Raw genomic sequence first — 25,943 nt, 5'->3', positions numbered from 1 at the left:
ATCAAGGGTTCATGAGGGAGAGGGGAGCGGAGAGGGAGGGGAAAAATGAGGACCTAATGTCGGGGGTTTAAGTGGAGAGGAAATGTTTTGAGAATGAAGTACAAATGCGCTTTACACGATTTATGTGTGTGTGGATTGTGATAAGAGTCATATGAGCCCCTAGTAAAATGTTTAAAAAAAAAAAAGAACACATGGCTTTAGTTGACTGGACCTCTAATGGTGCTGTGGGATGTGTTTGACTGCTAACCGCAAGGTCAGGGGCTCAAACCCACAAGCGACTCCTGGGAGAAAGCTGCAGCTGTGTGCTCCTATCAATATTTGCAGCTTCAGAAACCCTGCGTAGGGCTGTCATGAGTTGGAACCAGCTTGGCTGTTAGGTTTTTGTTTTGATTTCTTTGATGAGTCTTTTGGATTTATCTGTGATTTTGAGAAATCTGCCATTTTACTAGTTTTTATAAAGAAGAGAACAAGAAAACTGCCCAAGAGAGGATGATGGTTTTACTATATATTTTTTCTGTCTAGCTAGGAATTTCTCGAGTCAAGATCTCCAGAGGTTTGATTTCTTTCCTTGGGCCCCTGGAGAGAAGAGGGAGATAGGACAGCAGCATTGGCATCCAGACCCTGCTGTTGGAGGTGACATCGCTGAAAGCACGGAACCCCGGTGGTGTGTAGACACAGCATGGCGCTGGAGAAGGTGCCGTAAGCGCCTTTAGGGATGTGTAGCAGCTGCCATATCCGTGAACAGACTGGCCAGGAGAGGCCTCGGGACTTCATTCTGTTCTACAAACACAGGCAGTGACTGATAGCATATGGCTATCTTGTTGGGGTGCAGTCTCTCAGACAGCAGGGTTACGATACCATGGCTACCACACCTCTTGCCCTTATTTGCACTTGACATGTTATTTCATTTTATTTGTTTACCTAAGGAGGGGGCAAGTAGCATTTGCACTATGGCTTTGGTAAATGATCCAATCCTGGTTAAATAATGGGGGAGAATGGCATAAACTGTCCACACACGGGGGCTCTCTGCATTAGGCGACCTTATGCACTCTCTGTGGCGAAAAATCTGAATGTTCCCGCTGTCTTACTTTGAAATTGGGCTGCTAGAATTGTTTCTCTCCACAACATACCTCCCTAGAGTTGAGCCCATAGCTACTACACTTTCTTTTTTCAATTTAATCTTTGGTGCATTGGGCATTTTTATTTTAGAAGACTATACGAAAATGCTTTTCTGAGGCTGGCTGTAACTCAGGGAAAAGTACTTTTTGGGAATTAGATAGAACAAATTAGTATTGAATTATTTTTGCAGGCGAAGGGCTATTATTGTGTAGGGGTCAAAGCAGCCTGGCTACCAAGGAGTGCATGAATTGAAGCACACAAAGTCTTGTTAGGAAAGATTAAAGAAAGAAATGGAATATATTGGGGTCCTGGTGGCACTCTGTGGCCAGGGTTGGGCCTGGAAACCACAAGGTCTATAGTTCAAACCCATCAGCTCCTCTGAGGGAAATCCTATAGAAGGTCGCCTGCCAATTGCAAAAATAATTTTTTTACCATGTATTAGCAGAATAATTTACTAATTAATCTTCTGTCCAGATAAACTTTTATTCCAGCTGCACTTCTAAGATGTAGCAAATACTTTTTTCTGAGATGACTTTGTTATCTGTAACAGATCTACCATTGGACTGTCTTTCATGTTACTAAGACACAACAGGTAGTAATAAATGCTGTGCCTCTGGCTGTGGGAGCTAAGGCTGTGTTCACTCGGCGGGGGCATGATGCTCAGTAATTTGGCAGATATGTGACGTTGTAGTTATTTTGTGGTCTTGTGTGATCATCCTCCATTTTTTTTTTCCATCCTCCATTTTTTAATAATCCCAGTTTTAACCTATGGAACTTAATCATGTCAATACATGAAGATTAAGTGTGTATAATGGTCCAACTGGGATGATGGAAAGAGCATAGCATTATAAACAGGCATTACTGCATTCGGACATTATGAAGTCAAAACCGGAGTCCTTACTCTGGCCATTTTGAATATGTGGAATTGGTGGAATTGGATGGAAAGTAGTAAGTGGTAAATGTATTCATTTATATAAGACCTTAATAGGTCAAGGATGCATGTTTTAATCTCTAGTGTCTCCACTAAAAGTATACCTAATAAGCAAATAGTAAGGAAAAGCAGAATAAAATAAAATTATGAATAACTCAAGAAAGAAGATAAAAATAAACAAAATGTTTATATACAGAAAGAATCAGATATTTAAACTGAAATATATTAATAAATACAGTAAATATCAATGGGCTCCAATTGAAACACAAATAGTACTGAACTGGACTTAATTTTTTCTGGCTTATATATAAGGATACTGAAATGTTTAAAGCCAAAGGATAAGCAAATAAACTATAGGAATATTAGCTAAAATAACCTGATATAGCTATACTAATATCACACAAATTAGACTTTAATACAAGATACATTTTCAAAAAGTCAAACTCACTGCCACAATTCTGACTTATAGCAACTCCGTAGGTCAGTGGAGTTGCTCCTGGGGTTTCCTTTACAGAAACAGAAAGCCTCCTCATTCTCAAGAGAGAGACTGCTGGGGCTGAACTACCAACCTTGCAGTTAGCAGCAGCCCAATGTAAAGCGCTACGCCAACAGATCTCCTTACAAGACACATGACTTCAGATTTTTTTTAATGAGCATTTCATAAGATTAAAGAGGTTTATCCAGCATAATGACAGAAAATTCTGAAGTTTCGTTAATCAAATAGTATCACTTTGAACTAAAAAGATGTGACAAAGAAAAAAAATTAAATCTGAAATCATCATAGTATGTTAAAATCTTATAGTAGTTTCTCATTTAAGATAAACCATGAGCAAATAAAACTACATAGTAATTCACAGACCTTTAAGAAAATATCAATAGTGTATTTGTTTGTTTGTTTGTTTTTTACATAGGGCTGGAAAAGCTTGCACACAGAGGAAAATCATTGTCACCTTTAGCAAGTATAACTGGAATATCACTATTTTTGATTATATCTATGAGTATTCTCTTCCTGTGGAAGAAATATCAACCCTACAGAGGTAGGTTAAAATGAGCAAAGAAAATAAAACAAGATGGTTGTGTATATGCCCCCAAAGAGTAACCGTGCTTCTCTCTCGCTCCCTTGGATTTAGTCATAAGACAGAAGCTAGAAGGCAGGTAATTCATTCATTTCTACAATTTTTCCCTTGAATTCTTTTCTTTCAATTATTATCCCTGACAGAAGCGCCTATTTATCTTTTCAGACCAGAAACAGAATATGGGAAGGCTCAAACATTTTCAGGTAATGGCCAGGCTAACAGAAGCTATTATGAATGTCAGTGTATATTAGTTAATTTTATTGATTTAGATTATCATGTACAGTATACTATTCATATAATTAATTGATATAAGGAAATATTAACATAGCAATGATATATTACTTTTGTACGGTACTTCATTGGAAAAAGTGCTGCGCCGTTGTGCTGATTTTTATTAAGTCACACAAGTCTGTAAAGTAAGCCAGGTAGACACTTCCTTTTAAGGACAAGACCTCTTAAGAGTCAGAGAGATTCACTCTCGCACAGTCACTGCGTCCTGCTGAGTTCCAGTCTGTTCATCCTGGTATTATTTTGAAAATGGCAAAGCATGCTCTCACTCTTGTTAATCCCAGGTGAAAGCTCTCGGGGGTGTCCCCAAGGCAGATGCAAAGGGAGCAGCTCTGTCGTAGGAAAAGAAGTTGAGGTGGCTGAGAAGGACTCACATCACAAGTGAACAATGTCACTTTCACTGAAACTGCACGTCACACAGAGCTGGGGTTCAGTCTCATACATGTCACTTTGTCCTATGTCACCCTAGGGAAATTAATTATTATTTTGTCTAATCTTAACTTCCTCATCTATACAATAGAGATAGTAATTTCCTCCTAAGAGTGTTATAAATGTTGAATAAAACTAAGCAGGTGGAGTGTCTCACATGACTCCCAGGTGCTTAATGAAGGGCAGGCTTCTTCCTGTTTTCTAACACGTTCTCACTCAAATGATAGAATGACACAGCTGGAAAGGGCTCCAGAGACGATCTGCTCCTTCCCAATCCCAGGCATTTTAGAGGTTCCTTTAGGTGACACTTAGATTGTGTTGTGTTGTATTTTGTGTGGGTGGACAGCTATAGTTTTTAATTTATTCTTTCTAATTTGAGGGGGGTTCTCTATTAGATCAACCAAGGTGGATGGATCAAGGGTTATGATGGACTCCATGCTAACACTTCACGTTTGTACAATTCTGGTAACCGAGGATCTCACACTAGGCTTTCATATAAATGGTTCCAATTCTGCTGATTACACAGTTTCCATTCTTAGCTTTAGAAGAAGTCATGGCTAGCCCTGCTTAATGGAAACATGATTATAGGGAACTAGAAAGTTTAAAATTGGTTTTGATTGTACATATACCCCTTAAAGGAGACAAAATATTTAAGTTTACAAAGGTTCTGATTTATTTGTTTTAATCAACAACAAGAGCAACCCAAGACATTGGACTTTCAGTAGTGTTTGTTTTCCATTTCAGGCCATGAAGATGCTCTCGATGACTTCGGAATCTATGAGTTTGTCACTTTTCCAGATGCTGCTGGTGTTCCCAGGGTTGGTTTTCTAGTGACTGCTTAGACACTTAGGTAGCAGTCAGCTTCACCAGCGGTGTAAGCAGTGTTCAGTGAGCACTTCGGTGGTGTGGTCAGTCAGATGTTGGCTTACTTTGGAATGGACGACTTTACCAGATCTGGGAGCATAGGCATCTTCTGCTTCCTTTATAAGTAAGCTAGCGGAAAAAAGACTAAGTCATCTCATACATAGTCTTTATCTGGTAAGCTCAAGGGGAAACTAAGTAGGTTGAAAGTCAAGGAAAGTGAATCCATTGGAGATCTGGAAGCCAAGGTTTCAGCAATCTCTGTATCACTTCAGTGTCTGCAGCCAGCCGTTTCACTGCCCTCAATTTCCCCATCATTTCTTCCTCACATCTTGTGAGGACGTTACAAAAACAACTGACCAAACTCTTGAAGGTTCCTTCAGTCCCTTCCAAAGAAAAAGTACCAGGTAATCCCAAAACACAAAAACATGCATCTTTCGTATCATTCTAATGATGTGTGAAGTAGAGAAAGATAAAAGTTTTATACAGGGTTTTTTAAGCCATTGGGTTTTGTTTTAAACAGACATGCAGAGAGTAGCTCTTCACTAATGAGCTCATTAACATGTTGATAGAATTTCCTTAAGATCAGCCTTTCATCTGCTTCTTTTGTCCCTGTGGCAGTTCACTTAAGGAAGGGCTTCTGGGAATTTTCATTTCCATTTTTTGAAAGAACTATTTCTTATAAGGAAATAGTTATCTCATTTGTTCAGAACATTCCATCAATTTTCATCAAGTTTCCTGGCAACAGACTTACTGTCACAAATGCCTTGTACATAGTAGGGAGGGGTCGACGATTGGATTTCATCCTTCCTTGGGTGCCCGGTGGGGAAAAGACAAGGCTTCTGCCCCTGGCAAGAGTCGCCAGCTCAGAAACCCCCCGGGGAAGAGTTCTGCCCTGTCCTATAGGGTTGCTGTGAGTCAGCATCAACTCAATGATACGAATTTGGTTTGATTTTTGGAGGAGCTCTGGTGGCATCATGGTGTACGTGTTAGGCTGCTAACCACAGAGTCAGCAGTTTGGCTCTACCAGTTCCTCCTGGGGAGAAAGATGAAGCTTTCTGTTAGATGTGCAGCCTAGGTTACCCCAAAGGGCAGTTTGATTCCTGTAGAGTGGCTATGAGTCAGAATTGACTGTATGGCAGTGGGTTCTTTCGGAGGGGAGAGGTAGTAGTGAATGGTAGCACTGTCTGCAAATGTTGGAGTGCAAACCAAGGTTGGTGGTTCAAACCCACCAACTACTCCCTGGGAGAAAGACAAGGCTATCTGCTCCCATCAAGATTTGCAGCCTTGGATGCGATGAGGCAGAGTTGACTCCAGGGCTGTCGATGAGTTGGTTTAATGGTGTGTAAACAGCACCAGTGCCCACAGCATGGTGGAGCAAAGTACATTGCAAGCTTTTTGCCGTTCCCTAATCAATCCCAAACTAGATTGACTCACTGGTCAATTCCACCATCAGAAAGATATAAATAAATTCTTAGTGGACCAATTATTTCCAAACCCTGCGCTCTTTGTGGTGGAAATCGCCCCTCTGAAGTATGACATTAAATAGGAGAACAGAGAACTCAAGTGCCGATAAGCACTATAAATGAATTACTGAAATAAGAAGTCTCTCCAATTAAAGTAATTTTTTACTCCTAGGATTCATTAGAAAGAAATGAGATTTAGCTGAGGAACTTTAAATTGTGCCTTCCGATCAACTTCAAGTCCTTGCCTTTGAGTCCATTTCAACTCATAAGGACCCTTAGAGGAGTGAGTAGAAATGCCCTGTAGTTTCCAAGTCTGGGATCTTTCTGAAGCCAATTGTCACATCTTTCTCCCTTTGAGCAGCCAGTTGATTCAAACTGCCATCCTTTCTCTCTGTCATCACAGCATTTAACTGCTGCACCACCAGGGTTTCATGTGATTAACCAGGGTTCCGTGTTAAGGTGGTATTGGGTGGACCTCCATTGGGAGGCTCAAAAAACTCTACAGTCATCACGAACTTGAGGCTGAGAAATGAATGCTGAGATTGAAAAACAGGAGCCCCACTTTTTTGCTCTCATCAATGAATAACTTGATTCCAAGCCATGGCCGCCTTCAGAGTTAACAACCCCTAAGGAATCTGTTGAGGTTCTTAGTAGACTGAGCCAAGCAGGTGTGTTGGGAAGTGAGTATGCAAGCCAACAAGTAAAGGAGGACGATGAGGATTAGGACACGAGAGGGAAGATGTCTGAGAGAAGGAGCCAGCATGGCAGCAATATGTGAACATTAGCAGCCAAGCATATTAGCCTTGAGAAGAGAAGGGTACTTATCATAAAACCAAAGTCTCGGAATTCAGATTTAGAAGGGGAATACATTTGATTACTAATTTTTTGAGTTTTTAAAAATCAAAACAATCTCTTCGTTTGCTGTGATGTCAGTACAGAGAGGTACTCTTTTTCTACCTCTTGTACCTGTCTATGTGCTCAATGTCTTTGTGGAGCTGATGAGAAGGCAACTGTATAAAATGAAAGTAACTACTTGTCAGCAGCTCTACTAGTAGATTGTTGAGCGTTGTCAAAGACAACGCGTCTTCCGAGTGAGGATATACAAATAAGAAGGACTGGAAGTGGTTATCCCCACCCATTGCCATTGATTTGACTTTAAGAACATAGTCATAAATGTATGAGAATCAGGAGCGTTTGGAATTGGGAAGGGAAATAATTGGGGATGGCTAAGTAATTGGAAGGGAGGAAGCTGAGGCTTGCCATTCCAGTGAAGAGTAACAGCCTTGGAAACCCACAGAGGCAGTTCTACCCCGTCCTAGAGGGTCACTGTGAGCCAGAAACAACACCATGGCAGTGAGTGAGAAATAATCGGAGAGCAGTGCTTACAGGAACAGGGAAAGTCTGAGACACAATTGGAAGTTAATAAAGCACGAATTCCAGTTTCAGTAAAATGGATGTTGGTTTTTACCAGACAGATATATACTACTATGCTTTGCACATTTCATCCAAGAGCCTTTGGCTTTCAGAGCCCATTACTGCATCCAAACCAAAACCTCTCCCTTCATGTCTCCTCTTGCTTAGTGCTGTCGTTATTCATGCAACGTGATGAGGGCTCTGATCTAGATATTATTTTCTCTTTTCAGTCACCCTTGCACACATAATTGGCAACTACTGTCAAGAGGGTAATGGAGATGTAATATGAAAAATAATGGTATATGCTCTCTGACTCTAAGCTGCCTTGATAGCTCTTCTTTTGCTGTTCTTTTCTTTCTACTCTATTTCCTTATAGTACTGCCAATTTTCCTCTTCATGAAGAACAAAAGCGATAGTTTTGTTGAGCTCTTCTTCTTCTGACCTGGGAGCTGTGCTGCTGCACAACTACCGTGGGCTCAATGCAGGGCTCTGTAGCCAAGAGAAAATGGAGCACTTTAAAGAAGACAAACGTTCGGATTCTCTAACCCTCACTACTGGTGGTGTGTTCGACTATGAACATAAGGGAGAAGTGAGCTGCGAGTCTTCCACTAACTTTGTTTTTTGATGTATCACATTTCTAGCTGCCAAGTAGCTCTGTTCTGACCTCCGATGGTGCATCAGCGCAAGAGCGACGCAGCACCACGATCTATGAAGTGATTCAGTATGCTCCTGCCCCACAAGACCACGCCCAGTAAGTGGGAATCTGCGCTTGGTGATGCGATAGCAGAAAAGCTCGGCACGCAGCCTGTGCTTACCCTTCAAATATAGTGAAAGACTCAAAAGGAAAATTCTAAAACAGAAATGTACCGCTTCTGTGCATTTGAATACACCTGGAAGTCATTTTGAGAACTAAAATACAAATACCTACAATCGGCACCCGGGCCAGTGGACTAGCTGCAGAAGTCTGAAGTCAAAGGCTGGGTTGAGGCTATCTCCCCTTTCCCAGAGCAGGAAAGGAAACGTTAGCCCCATTCTCCAGCCGTCTTAGGTATCTTAATGGTTTTCTGGTGGCTATTGTGGTTTCTGAGGATTCTTGGGTGGCTCAACTAGTTAAATGTTCAACTACTAACTGAGAAGTTGGCAGATCAAACCCACCCAGAGGTGCCTTGAGAACCCTATGGAGCACATAGGGTCATCATGAGTGGAAATCAACTTGTAGGCTACCAATGGTTGGTTGGTTGGTTGGTTTTAGTGGTAATTTTGCATCCCTAGGTGATGCCAATGATTAAGTGTTCAGTTACTAACCAAAATATTGGCATTTCAAATCTACCCAGGAATACCTTTTTTAAAAGGCCTAGCCAGCTACTATTGAAATAGCACAGCAACTAAATAACACAGTTCTGCTCTGAAACACACAGATCACCATGAGTCAGAATCAAGTCCATGGTCATTGGTTTGGCTGTGATTTATAGTAGTGTCCGCACTGCAGAGACCACCCCCCTATGGGGGTGCCAATAGAACTTCCACCGCATCAAGCCCAAACCCAAATCCAAACCTATTAACCATCAAGTTGATTTCAGCGCACAGCTCCCTCCAGGCCCGAGAAGAACCTCCTCAGAGGATTTCTCACTCACACTCACATATCCCCTCCGTGCCGTGGGGTCAATCGGACTCACAGTGACAGGGGAGAACTGCCCTGGGAGTCTCTGAGACTGTAACTCTTTACAGGGAGTAGAAAGTCCTGTCTTTCTCCCGAGGAGCTGCTTGTGATATCAAGCTTCAGACCTTACGGTTAGCAGCCCAATTCACTGCACCACCAGGCTCCTTCAAGGACATTTAAGGTTGTAAACCTTTACTGAGACAGACTGCCATATCTATCTCCTGCAGAGCAGTTCGTGGTTTTGAACCACTGACCTTTCAATTAGTAGCAATAGTGCTTAGCCCACTGCACCATCAGAGCCCCACAACCCCATTGCCATGAAGCCAAGTTTGCGTCATCACTCACCGCCATTGAGTCAATTCTGACTCAGAGCAACCCTGTTAGTGATCCCATATAGGATTTCTGTGACTGTCAACATTGCCTGAAGCAAAGGGCCTCAACTTTCCCCCATGGACCTGCTGGAGAGTGCATGATCCCATCCATTTTCATGTGAAGCGAACCCCAGTGAGGACCAGCCTCTACACCAAACCCCAAACCAAACTCATTGCCACAGAATCGATGCTAATTCACAGTGACCCTCTAGGAAAGAGCAGAATGGCCCCCATGAGGTTTCTGAGGGTGTATCTTTGTGGAAGCAGACAGCTTCACCTTTCTCCAACAGAGTTGCTGGGTGGTTTGAACAGCCAACTTTGCAGTTGCCCTGTGCTAAGGTTAAAGCTAGAAAAGTGGCCAGGCCTTCTACTTATCCAGATAACCTTAAGGCGCCACTAAGGAATCTCCCTTCTCTGCCATGGAAAAACTACAGCCACAGTCTTGTGAAGGCGTGAACTGAACTTCCCCCTTTTGTGGGTCATAACTGCCTGCAGGTATAACTGCCACTATCATCTTCCATGGTTTCTCTATTTGTCATATATTGACTTTGAAGAGAACATCAATAACCACACACAGGAACTTCCCCTCTGGCAAAAGACGCCGTTTGAACAAAGCAACCCGTGCACACACCTGTGGGTAAATATCAACAGTAACAGCTAAGAGTGAACAAATGCATAAGAAATGGTCTTATGGGGAGGAAACCTGGACGTGAGCAGACCATGACATCATTTAAGGGCTAACTGAGTGGTAAGCACACCTCTAGTGGAGCGTGGCAGGGAATTCCTTCTTGTTCCAAGTATCCTGGGGGAAGGGGAATTGGGTGAGTGAGGAAGGACCCTGATAGAGGTATGCGTTTCTAGTTTGAAAAGGAAAACCAGATGTTGTTAAGTCATCCCACTATCCCTCCAGAAGGCCAGTGGGATCTTATTATGTTGGGCTCCTCTTTGCTTGTTTTAATTAAAGACTACTTATCGTCATAAAATAAAGATCCCCAAATAGAGTAAATATTGCCTGTCGATGTCGGAGAAAGATGAGGCTTTCTTCTCCCATAAAGAGTTACTGTCTCAGAAACCCACAGGGACAGTTCTGCCCCATCTATCTTGGGATCCGTTCAGTGGCAGTAAATAATAATGATAATCGACCAATGACTGTCTTTTTTTTTTTTTTGGTTCATAGATCCAGAGACCACTTCCTGGTTGCTGATGTTTTTGTTTTTCAGGCTCCATTAAACTGAAAGATCCATTTTTAGGAATAATACCTTTATATAAGGGGTTGGTGAATCCATCCCCACTCCCTTTCCCAAAGTGAACATGAGGATGCTGGGGAAAGAATTTGGACTTCCAGCTTCCTTTCCACCTTTGCTTGATAGGGTCCCTTTGAGATATAAAGGACAAGCGGTTTCTTTCTTTGGCTACTGGACTACTCCAACAAAGATGGTTTCTTTACTGCATGAGCCTATTACCTAATTGGACTGGTGGTAACAAAATGCTAAATTGGCCTGTGCTCATAGCTAGTACTCAGCCCAATTATTTGTTTATTGACCATGTGGCTGTATTTATTTAAATGGTGGTTGTTGACTTCATTAAATGCTCTTGGCAGCCTTTATTTTAAACCCCAGGCTAGCTGTTAACATCTTGAAAACAGAATTTCTAAGTAAATAAACCTTTGGTTTCAAAGTAAAAATTATCTAGGCAATTTAACGATTGCTTACTCTTTACATTCATTTGTTGAGAGATGTAATTCCTTGACTCGGCCCCAAACACTCATGGCAACTCTGGCACGAAATAGAAGAAGGGAAGGCTTGTCTGCCTGCAGGAGGAGCCTTGGCGGTGCAGAGGGTTACACGTGGGGCTTGCTAACCACAAGGTCAGCACTTAGAACCCACTAGGCCCTCCACGGGAGAAAGTTAAGTCTTTCTTCTCCCACCATGCAGCGCAGTTAAGTAGCGGGGCGGTGAAAACAAGAAAGGCCTACAAGAAGATGGATTGATACAGTGGCTGTAGCGATGCGCTCCAACATCAGAACAATGGTGCGTTTCTGCCCTTGTCCTTAGGGTCACTGTGAGTCGGAACCGACCTAACGGCACCGAACAACAAGATTCTCCAAAAGGTTTATCATCCCAGAAACCCACAGGGATAATTCTACTCTGCCCCTTAGGGTCCCGATGAGTCAAAATTGATTTGATGGCCAGGAGTTTGGTTATTTTGATTTTGTCTATGGAACCGGAAATGCATGGAACATCTTACATCATCTGTACATCTTTTTGGACAGGTGAGCATTCCTGAGCAAGGCGGTGTATTGGAGTGAAATAACGAAGGAACATTTTGAGGAAAAAGACTGGAAATGGACATTCTTCCAGAATCGGGAAAGGACTGCAGCTCAATACCGCCTACTCGTCCCCCTGTTAACTGTGGGCTAGCGTCGTTTCTGAGAAGCTGGACAGCAGGTTGTCCAGGTTAAGCCATGCATTATGTTCAGAAGAAAGTGGTGAAAAAAGACTCCGCGTTGGGCCGTTTTTATCATGCTAAATGGGAGGAAGAAAAGAATGGGGCTTTCCAATCAATCTATTTGTTCTGACCGATTCTTTCACTTTCCTCAACCATGACACTATCATATTTTCGTGCCGATGTGGAAACTTCTATTCATAAACTTTCTACAAGATTTGTTCTATTAAACACTTATTATGGTTAAGACTGCAATATTTATGTTTTATTCAATTCTTTTATTATTATTTGTACTCATAATGCAGAAAACGATGACCACTGAAACAAGAGTGTGCCTTCTCCTAGGCTATCAATAACCAGCGGTGTTGTCGTAAAGACTTGTAAAACACTGAAAGAAATTAGTTATTAGCGTGATTTTCTTTTCTACTCAAGGAAAGATGAATTCTAATAAATTATTCTGTTTGCTTTGGGGTGGGCTTTAGTCTTTGCCTTGTAGAGTAAAAATATTACCTATGTGTCATATTGTACAATGAGAGATTTATTCTTCTTAACCAATGTGTAATAAAGTATAGATTATAGAGAACTTCTAGAATAAGAACCTTGCTCTCTTACCACCTATTATGGTGCATACAATTAAAGACATGTAAAGAATAGGTTAACTTTTTAAAGTGCTTTGTGTGAGCCATATGTCTATAATCCCATCCATATTTTCATAGACGTGCCAGGCAAAAAGGAAGAATAAATTTCATAGCTCTCTTCTAAGGCCTACCATGAGGGCCTTCTGGATGTATTAGAATAATACACACACACACACACACACACTAAAAGAGGAATTTTGGAGATGGCTATTCATTAAACAATTAAAATCACTTATAATCTCACCTCTAAGAAATAACCTGTTGGCATTTTCCTGGTAGATATAAACTCTTCCCAATTCCAGAAAAGATTTATGGTAGCTGGTGTAAACACATCAATACAAATATAAAATAAAATTGATGCAAAAACACAGTTAAAGAAAACAGGAAGAAGGAACACTAGAATTGAAAGACAATGTGAAATTGCAGTTATAACCAGGGAGATGAACTCCCCTTCTTCTGGGAGCATTGTCTCATACCGCAGAGATCACCTACCATGGACAAGTGTGTGTCTCAGGAGGGACTTCTAAGCTGAAGGCAGTTTGTCGTTTTCAGAGTCAGGAAGAGTTACACTCCCACTGCAGAACCAGGAAAAAAAGAGTAGCTTTAGTAGGACTCACTCACTCCATCTACATGTCCCCACCCCTTCTCCCTTCCTTGCTCATGCTTTATGCCTTCTCCTTTCTTAGAGCTATTTTCTATGCTGATGCACGTCTTACTTGAAGGGCAGACATTAACTATAAAAAGCTATGGCTACATCTCTGTCCCCTCTTCCAAGACCCAACCCTGAGACACTGGGTTGTTACTAGACACCATCCAGTCCGCTCTGACTCATCAGATAATATATAACAAATATATAACAAAACTACGGTAAATGCTAGCCAGACGCGTGTGGTTCTCACAGTCAAGGCTGTGGGGCAGCGCTGTGTCAGTCCATCTCATGGAGTTTATTCCTCATGTGCACTGACCCTCTGCATTCCCACCCTGACATTCTGCAGAGACGGCCCGATGGAAAACACATCGGAATACATGTGAAGAAATCTCATTATCCTGTCTTTCTCCAACACAACAATGATCTCCCTCATGCCATGCCCTCTTCCGAATCCTGCTTGAATTTCTAGCAGTTCTCTGTCGATATACTCTGGCAACTATTTGGGGGTTATCTTCAGCAAAACTTTACTTGCAAGTGATAATCATGATGAAACCATAGACAATTTTAAACAGCCCTTTCTTTAAATGATATTACATATTCACGTGGTTCACAAATTTAAACCCTATGTATAACACGCACTGGGATCGCTGTTTTTATTCATTTTTGTTTTTGCGGTTTGGATGTTTTAGTGTATCCCTCCTGAACTTCCTATCACAAACCAAAGGAATTGGAATTATACATTTGTATTTTTCCAAACTCACTCTTCAATCACTTGTAATTCCTCTCATTTCTGTATCTCTCAGGCACAGAGATGCATGACTCTCTTAGTGCACGGTTCTGCTCAAAGCAGTAGGGAGTTGCTGAAGGGAGAAGTGGAAAAGGATCTAGGATCCAATTATTTTTGCTGTCGTTGGTGTGTAACACCGAGGAAGTCACTGCTTTTCTAGTAAATGGGATGAAAATATCATAAATTAATCCAGGTTTCCAGGATACATGAAGAACCAAAACCCAGGTATTCACCAAATTAACAAAAGAAAGTTTAAAAACCAATCTAAAGTTCTTTCCTGACCACTAAATATCATTTTACTATTGTGACACTTTTTAACTTTATCTTACTACTTCTAACTTGGAATTGGATTATATTCCTAGTGCTTAGTCTTTCTAGAGTATTTCCTACTGGTAGATTTTTAAGCAAACCATTAAAATACTTTTTAATAAAACAAATGTTCATGATTTTCTGACATTTGTCCACTTCTGTGTTGATAAGACAATTTCTGTTTAAATAAACTACACATGGACACTCAAAGAACAAGGCCCATGTGATCCCTCAGTTGTGCAAGATCATATGCCTTATAAGGCTTTGCTGAAATAATAAAATTGAGTAGTAACACCATGTTTAACATATGAGCAAAACTCCGAAGCAAATACACTGCCATCAAGTCAATCCCAACGCACAGCGATCCCATAGGACCGAGTAGAACTGCCCACTGTGGGTGTCTGGAACTGTACTTCTGCGCAGGAACGGAAAGCCTCGTCTTTCTGCTGTGGAGTGACTGCTGCCCTCGCAGTTTTCAGGTTCACTGGTAATCCACCACACCACCAGGGCTCCTGCTTGGCATTTATTATGCCTTACTATTGACTTCATTTAAAAAAAAACCCTTGGTAAAGTAGTTTATAATCAACCATGATATAAAAGTGCATCGTGTTTATTAGCATGTCAGTGAAAATAAAAAAGATGATTGACACCGAGATGGATTGACCCCGTGGCCACACCATGGGCTCAAATCTCTCAACAATGGTGAGGGTGGCACAGGCTGGGTCTCATTCCAATAGACTGTGCTTGCTGTGGGTCAGGACCAACTGGGAGCACTACCAATATATTGTTACATATTTTATGTGATTCTTAGATTTTCCCTAAAGTTCATGTCCAAATATACATGAATCTATCTATCTATACGGCTATCGATATATCCCCCTATTTCATGAGGTAGTAAGAAAGAAAATGGCTTGCTTTCTTTGTTGTTGTTGTTGTTGATAGATGCCACCGAGAAGGTTCCAACTCATAGTGACCATATGTACAACAGAACAAAATCCTGCCCGTCCTGCGTCGTACTCGCAGTGGCCATTAAGTTTCAGCCCATTGTTGCAGCCATTGTGGCAATCCATCAGCTTCTGGCCCTCCTCCTTGCTCACTGCCCCTCTCCTTTACCAAGCATGATGTCCTTCTCCACAGACAACCTGTCCACAGTACATGAGAAGGAGTCTCACCATCCTTGCCTCAAAGGAGCATCGGCTGCACTTCTTCTGAGACTGATGTGTTCACGCTCTTGGCAGTGCCTGGAGAAGATGTTCTCCACCTGCACCACAATCCAATGCATCGATTCTTCTTCCCTCTTCCTAATTTACATGCCTATGGGGCAGTTGAAAATACAAGCACACCTTCGTCCTCAGAGTAACATGTTTGCTTTTCAACACTTTCAAGAGGTCTTGTGCTAGAGGTCGTCCCTGATAGACTTACTATAAACTCCCCAAGGCAGGCACTGTGCTTCTATCCTCAGCATCCCTCGTATGTCAGTGATCAATAAATGTTTGATGGGTCAATGAACGACTATGAGAACATGGCTGGTCAAGGGACTTAGATTGTATTCCCTAAGTCAGGGTGAGGTGTCCGTGCAAGTGGCTCTTTGGGATGGATTGGGTTTAGATATGGGGTTTATGGAGCGGGTTGGACACATAAAAGTGACTTTGGAGAATATTGCTCTTATCATGGTGAAGATGAAGCTCTGGGTTTACTGCAGGAGGGTGGTAGAAGTTGGTAAGTCCTCAGTGATCTGGGAGGTGAACTAGAGGAGAGTCAGGAAGAACTCTAATGTTGCTGTTGAGAGTGTTGAGTAATGCCATCACTCAAGATGGGAAATTTGAATGGAATAGCAAGTTTAGAAAGAGAGAAATGATGGATTCAAGCAGACAAGATAAAGGTGTGTCTAAGATTCCAAACAGAAATATCTGAGAGGCAATTGTTCATCTAAAATGGAAGGTTTGAGGGGTCTTGGATGAAGAAAGGAGTCTGAGTCATCTATCACTTAAGATGCCTTTATCAGCAAGTATTATAAAATGGAGCTAAACAATAATTTATTACCAAATGACAATTTTCTAAAGAATGTAGACTCCAGGTTAGACAAAACCAATGACTCAACAATATCACCAAGACCCCAAGTTCTTTTTATTTCTCCCCTATGACCTCATGGTTAAAAGATGGCTGCAAGACCCAGAACAAAAAATCATATCATTATGAATGAGGGGGAGTGCGGAGTGGAGACCCAAAGCCCATCTGTAGGCAGCTGGACATCCCCTTATGGAAGGGTCACAGGAGGAGATGAGCCAGTCAGGGTGCAGTATAGCAATGATGAAACATAAAACTTTCCTCTAGTTCTTGAATGCTTTCTCCACCCCACCTCCCACCCCCCGTAGTATCATGATCCCAATTCTACCTTACAAACATGGCTAGAACAGAGGATGTACACTGGTACAGATAGGAACTGGAAACACAGGGAATCCAGCACAGATGATCCCTTCAGGACCAGTGGTGATACTGGGAGGTGAAGGGGAAGGTGGGGGGAGATAGGGGGAACTGATGACAATGATCTACCTATAACCCCCTCCCAGGGGGATGGACAACAGAAAAGTGGGTGAAGGGAAACGTCAGTCAGTGTAAGACATGAAAAACAAATTTATAAATTATCAAAGGTTCGTGAGAGAGGAAGAGTGAGGGAGGGAGGGGGAAAATCAGGAGCTGATACCAAGGGCTCAAGTAGAAAGAAAAAGTTTTGAAAATGATGATGGCAATAAATGTTCAAATGTGCTTGACACAATGAATGGATGTATGAATTGTGATAAGAGTTGTATGAGCCCCAATAAAATGATTTTTCAAATAAATAAATAATTAATTAAAAGATGGCTGCATCATCGCTTCTCGGCCTTTTGGCTAAGATCAAGTGTAGTATCTGTTCTTATCAGTTTAATATCTGATACGCCCTCTATTTGAGGACAACATATTAAATGTATTTTTCCGAGTAGGAGTTGGACCAGGAGCTTGCTCCATCCACTCCACGCATAAGCCTGGTATTGCAGTACTTCCAGGAATGGTGCAGCCCCTCAGGGGTTATAAAAAATAAAAATAAATAAAAAGATGGCTGCATCACTTCCAAAAGTTATATCTAGACACAAGATCCAAAAGACAAAAAAGCTATCTGTCATTTTTCTCATATATTTGCTGGACTATAATAATAACTTTATGGTTTGGCATATCAAAAAATTTACTAAAAAAATTACTAAAAAATAGTCCTGATTTTCAGTATCAAATCCTTAATGGTAGAGTCTGTCAAATCAATAAAACTTGGATGCTAAAAGACACATATATTCCCTGGACCTCTGACCAAGCCCTGACTGATTTTGAGTCCCATCTCATGAAGAAAATGACCATCATCTCTCTACTGTTTAACACACTCATTTAAAACACATCTCATTCAGACCTTTCATGTTCAGCGATATCCTAGTTTAGACAATACATTATATCATGACTATATGTGGAAATCTCTTGTTTGCTTCCTTTTCCATTAAAAAAAAAATCATCTTTACTACTCATCAAGACGATTAGTGCCAAGATCACCTCTGATGTGAAGCCTTCCCTGAAATAGCCAAGGCTGTTTGTGGCCACCTAAAGCTGTCTCCAAAACTCTGTTGGAGCCATGAACACATGCCTGCTAGTTCCTGCTAGATATTGGATTAAATGATTCTAAATAACATTTAGTTGCTAGGTTACAAACCTAGGAATTATATTCACATAATCCTGGAGTCTCTGTCTATGTAAACCTAAACATGACTTTTTATGCCCAGTCCTCCTTGTATGAGCTGTAATATGAGCATGTTGGGACCAAACAAGCTCTAGACCCCAAACGGCACCTGCAGTTCTTGAGAGATTCTGTCCCACAGTAATCCTGCTCAAGTTCTAGGGTTCCTTTAATGGCATATAATTTTCTTAATTGACTAAAAAAAAATCTATTTCTTCAAACATTGTAAGACCCAAATCTTTTAAGCAAGCTGTTGCCTTTGCTTAGCTAAGCCAAGAACTACTCAAAAAACAGGTTTATTTCCTCACTGGAGAACCCAACACAGCACCTGACTTGTACTCTTCTTATTTTCAAGCAGCGTATGTGGTAAACTTAAAAAACAAAAACAAACAAACAAAAAAACAACCCGGGACCTAGGGGAAAAGCTACTATCTGCATACATCCCTGGAGTGAGGTCCAGCAACTATGGCAGGGGCCAAATCCAATCCAGGGGTACATACAGCAGGCAACTAAATAAGAGGGGGAAGAAAGAGGGGGGGAAAGGCCATTGGTAGGTGGGGAACAGGGCACTAGTCCACCCAAAGGAAGGGTACTGTTTATATCTCCACAGGAGAGGGAGAGAGAGACCAGGCTTCAACCAGATGCACCAAGACGTGAATACAACGTACTGGCTTGTACCAGGGAACCAATAGAGAGGTCTGCGGGGCCAGCCCCATTCCCAACTATGTGGACACATACCACCCCCACCTCAGAAGAATGCATTCAGAGCTACAGCTTGGGGAGAGGGGCACGTCGATTAGAGCACACAGGAGAAACAAAAAAGGGATGGAGAGGGAGGAGAGGACATCCTGGCCCACCAAGCCCTGAGGACGATGTTCCTGCTTGGAGCAGACAACGCACAGGAAGGACTGTAGGCCTGGCCCCACTACTGGACACCGTGGCATCCCTCACTGAGCAATGACGCTGCAGGGGACAGCACTGGAGACACAGTGCGGCAATAGTACATGGTCTGGCCCCAGCAAGCTGGGGCGAGGCACTGAGTGCATCAGCAGAGCAGCAGGGGAGCAGACTGATGAAACCCCTGGGAATACCAAAAATAGACTTGGGAGACAGAGTGTGGCACCCCATCAGACTAGACTGAGAAACACGCATAAAGGCCAACAAACAGACCTTGAACTACTTATAGGCTTTTCTAATTTTGTCAGTGGCTTTCTTTTTGTTATTGTTATTTTGTTCTTGCTTTCCACTGTTGTTATTGTTTTGTTGGTTTTGACTTCCTTTGTTATTTTATTTGGCTTTGCCTGGTTTTTGCATTTATTAGTCTATCTGTATGTCTATCTAGATAAGATAGCCGGGATAAATAATTCAGAGATGAAAAGAAGAAGACTAGTGTTTCTGGGGTGATATGGGAGAAGGGGAGGTGAGAGAGGGGAGTGGGGGACCAACCTAGGGACAGAGGTACAAGTGAACTAAAGTCAATGGAAGGAAGGTTGTAGGATGCCTAGTGGAGCTCAATCAAGGGCAATGTAGCAGCGAGGAATTACTAAACCTGAATGAAGGGTGAACATGATGGTGGGACAAGAGGGAAGTAAAATGGAAATAAAGCAAAGAACCAAGAGGCAAGGGACATTTATAGAGGTCTAAATACGGGCATGTACACATGTAAATATATATATACAATGAGAGGGGAATAGAACTATGTACTCATCAATATGTTAAGAATTAAGGTTGCAGATGGACATTGGGCCTCGCTTCAAGTACTCCCTTAACACAAGAACACTTTGTTCTTTTTGTGATGCTCACCTTCCCAACACAATTGCTGAAGACAAAATGGGTGCATGAGCAAGTGTGGTGAAGAATGCTGATGGTGCCTGGCTATCAAAAAATATAGCATCTAGGGTCTTAAATCTTGAAGATAAACAAACAGCCATCTAGCTCAGAAGCAACAAAGTCCACATGGAAGAAGCACACCAGCCTGTGTGATCATGAGATGTCTATGGGATCAGGTATCAGGCATCTAAGGCACAGAATAAATCTATACCTAAGGTGAATGGGGGGTGTATGTGCATGGAGTGGAGACCCAATGCCCATCTGTAGACAATTGGACATCCCTTCACAGAGGGGTCACAGGGAAGAGTTGAGCCAATCAATGCAGTATAGCACCGATGAAACACACAACTTTCCTCTAGTTCTTTGGTGCTTCCTTCACCCCACTATCATGACCTCAATTCTACCTTACAAATTGGATTAGACCAGAGAATGCACACTGCTACAGATAAGAACTTGAAACACAGAGAATCCAGGATAGATAAACCTCTCAGGGCCAAGAAGGAGAGTAGATTTACCAGGAGGGAGAAAGGGGGAATTGATCACAGGGATCAATCTATAACCCCCTCCTAGGGGAACAAATAACAGAAAAGTGGGTGAGGGGCGACAGAGGACGATGCAAGATATGGAAAAAATAATCTATAACTTATCAAGTGTTCGTGAGAGAGGGTGGGCAGGGGAGGGAGGGGGGAGAAATGGGGAGCTGATATCAGGGGCTCAAGTGGGAAGAGAATGCTTTGAAAATGATGATGGCGGCATATGTGCAAATGTGCTTGACACACTGGAGGAATGTATGGATTGTGATAAGAGATGTAAGACCCCCCCCCAATAAAAGTATTTTAAAAAGTCATCAATTATAATAATTATGTTCACAGTATGAGAGTTGACAAGTATCTCTTCTGACTTATAATAGTCAAACGATTTCCAGTCATATTTTTGGACTTACTCTGAAAAAGTATCTGTTTATGGGAAGGGAAAAAGAACCCATTCTAAACACCAATCAACAGGGAACTAGTTCAGTAGATCTGGGGCACTTTTGGAGGTATGAGAAACAATAAAGGAATAAATGTAAAAACACGCGGGGGGGTGGGGGGCTAGTTCTGTATATACTACTAGTTTAAAGTGTTAGGTTAGTTTTAAGGCATGATTACATATGGGGATTAAGAAATATATTTCTTTCTACAAGGAAAATATTCTAATGGCTCCAATTAATTTATTGTTGCTAGTCAGTGTGTGTGTGTGTGTGTGTGTGTGTGTGTGTGTGTACATCCAACTCTACCAAGTGCTTGCAATGTGCTCTCCCTCAGCCCGCGGAGAAGCGCTGCAATACACTGTCCTTGTTTTATCTGCGAAGAAACTGAGTCTCCTGGAAGGTAGATACCTTCTCCCATGTCCATATCTGTGCCACTCCCAGCTCCCTCCCAGGCAAACACACAAAGACGTGCTTTGTGGAATTGTATCAGAGATTCATGAAGCAGTGTGCTTTTCTGAATTTCCCCAGCCAAAACCTCAAGCTCCCTGGCGTTACAACACGTACAGAACATCAACTATCTGATTTGTTCAATGCGCTCATATGCAAAAGAAAACTAGAAAAGTGGAGAAGTTTTTTAAAACTAACATGTCAGAATCATAAGGAGTACCTTTTTCATGTAAACAGTGCACATAATTTTTGAAGGCACCTGAAGGAGTCTAAGACAAGGGCATGACTGAGAGAACTTGATCGCAGTCATCCAGTGGTTATAGAGACAGGTGTAAACATGTTTCATCAAGCTAGGCATGCGTGAATCCTAGTAGCAATATCTTTTTACCTGCCCTCATACACACACACACACACACATCTGTGTGTACATGTATGCATAATGTATATGTATATTTCAATAGCTACTAAACTGAATGCTTACCATTGTTTCCCGGTTCCTTTCTTATTTCGTATCTAAAGTTTGGGTAGCACAGTTAGTTATTTTAAGGAAGCAATAATTAATGGCATAATGAAGTATAATCCACAGCCTAAAGGACTATATAAATGCAAACAGGCTTGCATTGTTACTGAACTCAACATGAACGCAACCAGAACATTAAACCAAGGAAACTTAGAGAGCATTTTAAGAACAGAGAGGATTCTACAACTGTCTCCAGCTTGTCAGCGATGTCTGTCAAGAACCCTTCCAACTGAGCTTGTGAGCTTGATGATACCCCAGTCAGTTCTGCACTTGATCCTAGCCAAGAGGCAGAGAAGCGATGCCGTCCCGAGTTCTTTAGTGCCACCTAGAGTCCTAAACACATACATGGCAGATGCTGGGGCAGAGCTCTTGGTTAAAAATGAACATATTTATCACTCAATTGCACTTTGTCTTTTGAATTTGATTAAAAGAACTACATATCTTTCTGGAGAGCAATTTCTCAGTATGATGAGCTTATTGTAAGGAAGGTTTGAAAACTGAAAAGCACACTGGTGAGAGGAGGAAGGCAGGGGAAGCAGCGCGCAGGAATTCCGTGCCCCACCATGGACATGTCGTCTGCGTGGTCTTCGAGGGCAGCAGAGAAGGTGCGGGAAGCACTTAGTGGGCGACTTTTCCCCCTCCAACGTCCAGCGCTGACCTTGACCCAGCAGACTTCCTTTTGTTCCCCAAACTCAACGAACAGTTTAGAGAGCCAGCAACTCCTCGTTCCGCGGTGTCTGAACACAGAGGGCATTTTGAGAAATGGCTTCACATGTTGATGTTTTTGCTCCGTAAAGGTGTCTATGATTTTTATTAGTAATACTGTCTGACTTCCGTGTGTGTGTGTGTGTGTGTGTGTGTGTGTGTGTGTGTGTGTGTGTGTGATGCACAGAAACTCACATGAAAGCTATAAACCCATTTCTAAGCAAACACTTTTTCCTGGGCAACATGTGCAAGGTTAAATCAGGAAGAGATGAATCCATGTGTGAATAGCTAAAGAGCAAGCGAACGGCAGGCCGTGGCCCCGGGGACCGCCTGGTGCTCGCAGACTGACTCGTGAGACAGGCCGTGTTCGCCCCATCCTGCTCGGTGCCCGGAAGGGAGAAAAGCCATGGCTCAGGGCGGAACCAGCTTCAGGAGTCCCAGGAGGAAGTCTGCCTTTCTAAAAGAAAGAAAGTTAGCTCTTCTCAGAAACTGGACAGAGTCCAGACGTGTGGAGAAAATGAAAGGAGTACACCCAGGAGGAATGCTGACTAAACATCGTCATTGCCTAAAAATGAAAGCAAACGGCTCTTTGGCTGGAATCATCTGCCCCAAACTAGATCACCTGCAGAGAGAGGAGCGGCGGAGGCGGGCCCATGCGCCTGCCTGGGCAGGGAGGAATCCTGCGACATGTGGTTTCTACCCTCACAAATTACATTTGAAAAGCACGATGCCACATCCAGAATTCATTCTTTGCATTAAACTTGAGAGCACCCCGAATGTGCCTTAGATATCACCTCATCTCATTTAATTATAAACCAGTCTCTATCATCCTCATCTAAATAGATGGAGACACTCAGGCAAAGAGAGGTTATACCTTTGCTGGGCAACAACTTGTCAGATCCTTCTGGGAACAGAAGTTCCCAAAGCAGGTGAGACTGTTCCCTGGCAGGCTCTGGAATGATCTAGGGGAGAGGAATGCGGGGCGGAGCTGCAAAATTATACCGCTTCATCCTGGAGTATGGCTTAGGGTACAAAAGTTTTTAATTGCCAAGAAATGCTAAGTAATTTATTTTTTTCCTGAAAATTGTGTGGTAGGACCACTAAATCGGGGAACTTATGTTCTAGAACAATGACTCATGTCTATAATCACCCAGATGGTACATGTGCCAAAGGCACTGTAGGCAGAAAAACAAACCGCTGTTGTTGTTGTTGTTGTTGTTGTTGTTGTTGTTGTTGTTAGGTGCCATCGATTTATTTCTGACCCACAGTGGTTCAATGGGCAATAGGACAAACATTGCCCGGGTCCTGCACCAGCCCCAAAATGGTTACGTTTGAGCCAGGGGTGCAGTCACTGAGCCAATCATGTCATCGAGGATCTTCCTCTTTTTCATGAACCCCGACTTGGCCAAGCATGATGTCATTTTCCAGGGCCTGGCCTCTCCCGGTAACATGTAAAACATAATGGTGAGACCCTCCTTACTTCTCAAGAGCACTGGGGCTGTACTTCGTCCAAGGTGTAGTGCTTCTGGCAGTCCACGGTGCTTTTGATCTACACCAACACCACTTGACAAAAGTGAGCCACGTCTCCTCCGGTCTGCCTTGTTCGTTTTTTTGCTTTCCTATGCATATGAGGCTTCTATCGGTTTGCAAAGTTCTTTGTTCGTGAACATTTTAAAGAGGTCTTGTGCAGCAGATTTTTTCAATGAAATTTGCCATTCGGTGTCTTTGCTGCTGCTTGCAGGAGCCTTGATTGTGGATCCAAGAAATATAAAACCATTGACAACTTCGATCTCTTCTCTGTGTATCAAGATGACCCGGTTGAGAAGACATTGGTTTTCTTTACACTGAGTTGCAATCCTCAACAAAGGTTGCAGTCCTTGATCTTCATCAGCTGGTGCTTCAAGTCCCCCTCACTTTCAACAGGCAAGGTTGTGTCACCTGCATATCACAGGTGGTTAATAAGCCTTCTTCCAATCCGGTGCCGCACTCTCGTTCATATAGTTCAACTTCTCATATTATTTGCTCAGCATACAAACAGAATAAGTCACTTACATGTATACATCAGGATATAACCCTTATACATACCTTTCCTGATAAGAAACCACACAATGATCCCTTGTTCTGTCCTAATAATTGCCTCTTGGTCCATGTACATGTAAAGCATGAGCATAATGAAAAGTTCTGGAATTCCCGTTCTTCTTAATGGTATCCATCATTTGCTATAGCCCACACAGACTTTATTGCATAGTTCATAAAACACAGGTAAACATCTTTCTAGTGGTAACTGTTTTCAGTCAAGATCCATTTGATATCTGCAGAAACTGGTTTGAATTTCCAGCAGCTCTCTGTGGATGTACTGCTGTGTGTTAGACAGGGTTCTCTAGAGAAACAAAACCAGGACACTTATGATATTAGAAAGATAGGTAGATAGGTAGATAGATAGATAGATAGATAGATAGATAGATAGATAGATAGATAGAGATACAGCACAAAGGAATATAACAGCTAATTAGTCCACATAATTAACTCAGTTCAACTCACTTCCATGGAGCAGTTAATATACTGGAAGTCCATAATCAAGTCACAAAGGCTGCCTGGTCCACAGTCAAGGAAGCAGACAACTGAGTCTTCCATAGAGTAATGCAGGCAGTCCACCCATAGGCAGCACACAGCAGGGCGGGTCACCAACAATCAGCAAGATAATAGGACCCAACACTCCCAAGCTCAAGCAATGTACACACCAGCAGCATGAGGAAGCAAGTCTCAAAAGAACCTCAAGCTCTACTGACACAATCCATGGTAGTGTAGCTCACAAGTTGAGTCAGAGAACTAGCTAAAGCAGCCACATGCTGGTGCAATCACCAGAGAGCAAGAGAGAGAGGCGGGGCTTGCGGAGCCATTTAACTCTGTACCCTCCAATCAAACTGCGACCTTATTAATCCCACATGTTCCTATTGGCCAGGTTGGCACAATAAACCTACCTATCACATGCCACAACTGTTACTGAATTATCTTCAGCAAAATTTTGCCCATAGAATCTTTCAATGCTGAAACTCTAGGCTTGAATTTTTTCTTTAGTTCTTTTAGCTTGAGATATGCTGAGCATGTTCTTCCTCTTTTGGTATTCTAAATCCAGGACTTTTCACATTGAATTACATTACTTCCATCTGGCGTATAGTCCCATATAATTCCTCTGGCAACATCCACATATATTGTTGCCTTTTATGTTATTGAAAAGGATTTTTGCAATGAAGAAGTTGTTGCCCTTGCAAAAC

At 42.2% G+C, this 25,943-nt stretch overlaps 1 protein-coding gene and 1 non-coding gene across 6 annotated transcripts in view; both read left to right on the top strand.

Annotated features, from left to right (window-relative positions):
• The window catches only part of HEPACAM2 (HEPACAM family member 2), a 50,381-nt gene extending 38,067 nt beyond the window's left edge, over window positions 1-12,314 (top strand). For 2 of the 5 annotated variants that reach the window (XM_045288850.1, XM_045288848.1), the window contains exons 5-10: window positions 2,962-3,087; window positions 3,181-3,205; window positions 3,292-3,329; window positions 4,588-4,661; window positions 8,225-8,334; window positions 11,887-12,314. In XM_045288850.1, coding sequence (XP_045144785.1) covers window positions 2,962-3,087; window positions 3,181-3,205; window positions 3,292-3,329; window positions 4,588-4,661; window positions 8,225-8,334; window positions 11,887-11,890 — 377 coding nt within the window. In that variant the 3' untranslated portion in view covers window positions 11,891-12,314. Of the gene's footprint in view, window positions 1-2,961; window positions 3,088-3,180; window positions 3,206-3,291; window positions 3,330-4,587; window positions 4,662-8,224; window positions 8,339-11,886 lie in introns of those variants that run through there. The other 3 variants (XM_004702810.1, XM_045288849.1, XM_045288851.1) reach the window with 2 other exon arrangements.
• A 4,997-nt stretch (window positions 12,315-17,311) lies between these two features.
• On the top strand, window positions 17,312-17,502 carry LOC115869312. Its single transcript, XR_004046124.1, has one exon. It is a non-coding gene; the product is annotated as a U2 spliceosomal RNA (small nuclear RNA).
• The last annotated feature ends 8,441 nt before the right edge of the window (window positions 17,503-25,943 follow it).

This window comes from Echinops telfairi, unplaced genomic scaffold (assembly GCF_000313985.2).
Source record: "Echinops telfairi isolate 266 unplaced genomic scaffold, ASM31398v2 ScPeMD7_23;HRSCAF=83, whole genome shotgun sequence".
NCBI lineage: Eukaryota > Metazoa > Chordata > Mammalia > Afrosoricida > Tenrecidae > Echinops > Echinops telfairi.
Note: the sequence above shows the minus strand (reverse complement) of the source record. Positions and strands in the feature narration are given on the sequence as shown.